The sequence below is a fragment of the Tursiops truncatus genome, chromosome 1 (genome assembly GCF_011762595.2).
Source record: "Tursiops truncatus isolate mTurTru1 chromosome 1, mTurTru1.mat.Y, whole genome shotgun sequence".
Lineage (NCBI taxonomy): Eukaryota > Metazoa > Chordata > Mammalia > Artiodactyla > Delphinidae > Tursiops > Tursiops truncatus.
In genome coordinates this window covers 57474623-57480622 of record NC_047034.1, presented here as the reverse complement: position 1 = coordinate 57480622, position 6000 = coordinate 57474623, and the positions used below count along the sequence as shown (strand labels likewise).

Sequence of the window (6000 nt, the reverse complement as noted above, 5' to 3'; positions counted from 1 at the left end):
GTCAGATTGAAGAATTTAGATTCCAAAAGGCCGGCTACCCCAGGAAGAGCCAGGGTTCTGAAGTGGGGCGTGAGAACGAGAGATTTCCTTCTGGGAGGTGCACTCTGGAGGCGGTGCACTGGTGGAGGCAGCCGAGGTGCTGCCGCAGGCGACAGTGCTGACTTGTTACCGGTGGTAGGGCTTTCCACTGGACTTTGGCTTTGTAGCTACTGAAAGGGAACAGTGCCGCCGGCTGCTGCTGATTTTGTGCCATTCCCTGACCAAGTGCTGTAACTCTGCTCCTGAGCCTTGAAATCAGACGACAGAGGCGGTGGCATCTGGCCGCAGCTGGGAGGCAGTGCGTGCGCGCCGCGCTGGGATGTCTGGCTGGGAATACTAGGGCAAAGCAGACGCCCAGCGCGCCGCGGGCGGGGCGGCGCTGCCGCGGGGCCAGGCCACGCCCCCGCTCGCCTGCGCAGGCGCGCTTTGGGGCCGTTTCTGTCAGGAGCGCACTAGAGGCCGGACAGTGGCGGGATCCGACGTCTGACTGGACCCGGCTGACTGAACTGAGCGCGGCAGCGGCGGCGAGGGCTGCGTGGCCCCGGCTACCCGCCAGGTCGCAGAGACTAGCAGGGTCTAGCGGGCAGCCGGCGGCGCAGGCACAATGGGGAACCGGGAGATGGAGGAGCTGATCCCTCTGGTGAACCGTCTGCAGGACGCTTTCTCCTCGCTGGGACAGAGCTGTCTGCTGGAGCTGCCGCAGATCGCCGTGGTGGGCGGCCAGAGCGCCGGCAAGAGCTCGGTGCTCGAGAACTTCGTGGGCAGGTGAGTGTGCAGGGCGCGGGGGTGGGGCGGTGGGGGTGGGGGCGACCCCACTCCGGGCCGTTCGAGCGTGGACGGCGGGAGCACGAGGCTGGACCAGGGGCTGCGGCGGAACGGAGGGAGGAGCGGAGGTGTCTGTGAGGCGGGCGGGGTCGTCCCGGCTCCGGGCATCCTCTGTCCCTCCCTGCGTGGCGGTTCTCCTGTCTGCCTTTCATCCTGCTATACAAAGCCATTTCCTCCTGGTCCTCCGGTCTGGGAGTCGGGGGAGGGGGTCCGCCCCGGGATCGACTTCCCCCGCCCGATGTGCACCAGCCCCGGGCAGCCTGGGTGCGTCGCGCGCCCGGGAGCTTCGCAGTCCCCCTCTGTTTTCCCAGCTCAATATCCTCCTCCTTTTCTAGTCAGCCTCCCGGAGGCTCTCGGCAAGGCTGTGGGGTATATTTCCCCGCCCTTCCCCCTCCCCCGCGCCCCCCTCCCCCCCGCCCCGAGATGCTTTCCTTCTTGCCCTGATTCTCGGCTCCTGTCAGCTGTCTACTGTTCGGGACAGTCGTCGCCTGCCCTAGCAGGGGAGGCGGGGTACGAGGAGAAAGAAATCGTTTGTTGTGGTGAGGCTTTAACCCGCGACGCTTCCCCACCATTCTCCTCTCTAGAAGTCGAAGAATAAAAGGTGGTGTGTTCGCGTGTGCACCTATTCACAGATCCAGGCATATGTCAGAGAAACCGAGGCACAGACTCTGAGGGGGGTGGACGTGGACTTGTGTTGTCCAGGTGCCATGTCATTCCTGCATCATCTCGGAAGGGACGAGCATCTTTCTCGCACTCTCTCTGCGCCCCCTCCCCCCAGCATCATCTTCGGTTCCTTAAGCTTTTATTTGTCCTGCCAGCCTTCAAGTTAACACGCTGAATCTAAATTATAGTTACAGGTTTCGTAGTTACTCTTAATTCAGAAAAAGCTAAAGAATTAATTTTTAAATTGGGAATCAGCATTTTTTCCATTGAGCAATTCATGAGAGATTAAGTTACCTTAACGGCCTTGCCTGAGCAGTGTAGACATTTGCTAAGAAAAGCCCATTAGAAAGCATTATGAAAGCCGAAATCTGTTTTCTAGCAGTAAACCAGGTAGAAATGTACAACAGCCGAGAGAGTGGGCCAGAGAGGGTACAATACAGAGATTGTACTTTACTCTTTTTATTTGGTATTCAGAAAGTTCCTGTTTTTTGGGGTTTTTTTTTCTTCTTTTTTTGTTAGTGTTTGGTGATGTGTAAAATTTAGATATTCCTATATCTCCTTTGGGAATGCTAGTATCCATAAAGTGTATATTCTTTTCTCACAGATGATGCTCTGTCTCTCAGATGATACTCTTAGGGTTTTTGTTTTTTTGTTTTTTGTTTTTCTGTTGAACTAGAAAACTAAGAAACCCAACTAAAAAAAAGTAAAATTGCTGACGGTTGGTATCTTTGACTAAGTCACTTAATCACTTTGCTTGGTTTTATCATTAATCTGAGTGATGAGAAAAGTGATGGTAAAGCATTTTGCCTACGTCATCATAGACTTATGGTGAAGTGATGGATGAATATGTGATTTAAAACATGTACACAGAACAGTCACATACTTAAGGGTTTTACTCTCTTTGATTTATTGCCAATGAAATTCACTAAATTTAAAGTGGTATCTATAGGGAAGGTGACGTTTAGATGACAACATTTTTTGGGTTTTCAAACTCTAGAGCATTTAACAGTATGCCTTACTTGTCATTTAGCTACTTTTGTTTTTTAAACAAATACTTAAAGATTAAAATTGTAAGTAATTCAAATGCAGTGACCATATTTTATGCATCTTTCATATATTTAGTTGGATGAGTCTGTTTTATAAATGCACTTTTTGTGGCAAGAGTTTTTGAACCTAATGTCAATTTTATGCATGTATCTTAATTCTGTTCTTCAGATTTTCAAATCCTGAATATATTCATTAATGCTGTAATAAAATTGTAAACATTTTTCCTCATTAACTATCCTCATTTCAAATGAGAATTTAAAAAAATCTGGAAGAGTAAAATATTGTAGCTTGAACATTTTTTATGATAGAATGAAAAATAGGGACGTCATTTACCAGAATACACTAGTAATTTATTATACTTTTTAAAGCTTTACCAATAATTAATTACTGTAAGAATGTCAAGTCAAAGAAAAGGATGGACATAAAGGGAAAAACTCATTTAGTAAATATAGCAATGCTTTATTATCTGTAGAGATGACACCTGCCAGCAGAGCTTATATATTACGAGAAAATTAATTAAAAAGGTCATTTGACTTTAATAAAGTTTTCGGTCATTGAATTATTGAGGAATCTAATTTCTAATTATAAACCAACCTTGGGGAAAAAGGAATTCTCTATTTTGTTAGGAGATTCATCCTAGGTGGAAAAAACTACTCGTATTCTACTATAACCTTTTATCTTTTTATTATCCAGAAATTTTCCAATAAAGATAAGGTTCTTTTCTTTAAGAATGAAACTTTCCTCTTTTACATGTAGCTGTTTTCATTTTAAGACTCTGACCTCTGTGCAGTTATTGAACACAGTCATAAAACAAGGGGTCATTACTTGTATAAATTAAGCATTTGCTCATCATTTAAGCTGGTCTTCAAAATAATGATGCATTTTCTCCTTAATATTTAACATTTCATGTTTAGTGGACTAAACATCTCTTCTTCTCTCAGTTTGTTTGTTTATATTGATTTTTTTGACACCACTGAGTGAATTTGGATGTGAATGGGTTAGTTTATTTAACTGTAGCTCTAAAATCCAATTTTGGGGTGACAAGTTTGAGATTATTATGAATAAAATGAATCATGAATGAACTACTTGTTTGTGATTTTTCTTGCTGAAGTGATGAATTTACATATTAATGTAATATAGTGTGAGTAACCAGATTGTTCTTTTGGGTGTTCAGATGAGATATAATGCTCTCAGTGAGAGGCAGCTTAAGGTCTAATGAATAGAGGCTGAGACTCATGGTCTGAATATAGGGGTTCACTAGATGGCTTGGGGTCTGCCCATTGGTCTGGTTTGTGTACAGAAGAATTTATTCAACTACTTTTACACACCCCTCTTTATTTTTTAACAGTGCAGTGAGACGTTGATGATGATAATGGTCAACATTTATGGAGTACTTGTTATGTATCAGGTACTATTCTAGGTGCTTTTACATGGATAATCTCATTGAATCCTCATAAATCCCTGAAGAGGAGGGTACTCTTTTTTTTTTTTTTTTTTGCGGTACGCGGGCCTCTCACTGTTGTGGCCTCTCCTGTTGCGGAGTACAGGCTCCGGACGCGGAGGCTCAGCGGCCATGGCTCACGGGCCCAGCCGCTCCGCGGCATGTGGGATCTTCCCGGACCGGGGTAGGAACCCGTGTCCCCCGCATCGGCAGGTGGACTCTCAACCACTGCGCCACCAGGGAAGCCCGAGGAGGGTACTCTTAAGAGTTCTGTTTTGTAGAGGAGGAAATTGAGATTTAGAGACTTTGAGTAACTTGCTGAAGGTAAATTTAACATAAAAACAGTGGAGCTAGGATTCAACTTGAGGTATCTGGGCTCTATACTTGTGCTCTAAAACCTCTGTGCTGTATTAAACCCCCTCCATATTGAGATTTACCAGTTCCTCTGATAAATACTTTTAACTTCTTTTTTTGATCACACTTAAAATCACCACCTAAAATAATAAGAAACTGCTATGTTAATAATTTCATTCATATTTATTTATGTATGTCTATCTTGCCTCATTTCACGGAGGATTTGAGGCAACCCCTTAGGCAGAAACAACATTAGTTAAAAGATAAGTTTTTTTCTTCATATTAGACATTCTTGAAGGGAGCTCTCGGATATAATTGGGTTATTTATTTAAGTATGTATTGATAGGGAATATAACTTGTTTATAGAGGTGTTAAGTGAAAACTGTACTACTAGTTGCTAAAGTGTAAATGTTTTTTAATGACATACTTGTTAGAAACATTAGTTCTTCAATGCTTATTATATAGCCAGAGTATTCACATTATTTTCTTCTAACCTAAATGGTAAATAGACTTTCAATTTTGCACAAGTAGAATAGGTTTTTTTGACTAATGGGGATCAAATAAAGGATAAAGTGACTATGTTGAGGGGAGTACATTTCAATGTGGAATGTCATATAAGGTTTATTTATTTAGTTGTGAGGTTTCTAAAGATGGGTATGTTGATTATCAAATTAGAGTTGTTTCACAGGAGAACCTTAAAAGTGAGCCATTTAATGCTATTGTTGAATGGACGTGACCAGATAATTTTTCAAAAATCCAAAGTCATTTATATGTCTTAGATAGATACTAATTTTTTTTTTTTAAAGAATAACCACTTCTGTAGGCTCTTTTATTTTTTTTTTGGGCTGTGTTGGGTCTTCGTTTCTGTGCGAGGGCTTTCTCTAGTTGTGGCAAGCCGGGGCCACTCTTCATCGCGGTGCGCGGACCTCTCACTATCTTGGCCTCTCTTGTTGTGAAGCACAGGCTTCAGACGTGCAGGCTCAGTAGTTGTGGCTCACGGGCCTAGTTGCTCCGCGGCATGTGGGATCTTCCCAGACCAGGGCTCGAACCCGTGTCCCCTGCATTAGCAGGCGGATTCTTAACCACTGCACCACCAGGGAAGCCCCCGATAGATACTAATTTATTCTTAAATCCTTTGACTGATTTCAAGAGAGTATTAAAAATTGAGGTAAGAGTTCTCTAATTGCAAGTAAGATTAGGCACAGAGCATGCATATTAGTAAACTTCTTAATTCAGAAATAGGTTTGTATTGAGGGAAAAGATTTTTAAAAATATCAAAGCATCTGAATTAGTGACTATTTTTCAACAATGGCTTCCAAGTATTAAAGTTATTAGGTAAATGGGTGCTAACAATTAAAATGTGATAATTGTTGAAAATCATACTTCATGGTTCTCAAGGGTCTATTAAACTGAAGTGTCAGAAACATAAACCTTGTTTCATCCAACAATGAATTGCTAAAACCTGAAATTACAAAGATATTTTTGCTGAATTCACATTATGTAATATACTTTTAGGTTATCATAAATTCAATTGGTAGGATTTAACTATAACAATCAACTTAATTATCAATAATTCGTTAGAAGCAATATACCTAGGTGAACTGGACTTCATAGGATATCTCTGTTTTGAA

At 42.8% G+C, this 6000-nt stretch overlaps 1 protein-coding gene across 12 annotated transcripts in view; it reads left to right on the top strand.

Annotated features, from left to right (window-relative positions):
- Nucleotides 1-440: 440 nt before the first annotated feature.
- The window catches only part of DNM3 (dynamin 3), a 570492-nt gene continuing 564932 nt past the window's right edge, over nt 441-6000 (top strand). For 4 of the 12 annotated variants that reach the window (XM_073804410.1, XM_073804428.1, XM_073804421.1 and 1 more), the window contains exon 1: nt 447-804. In XM_073804410.1, the coding sequence (XP_073660511.1) occupies nt 644-804 (161 nt within the window). In that variant the 5' untranslated portion in view covers nt 447-643. Of the gene's footprint in view, nt 805-6000 lie in introns of all 12 variants that reach the window. The other 8 variants (XM_073804417.1, XM_073804418.1, XM_073804416.1 and 5 more) reach the window with 6 other exon arrangements.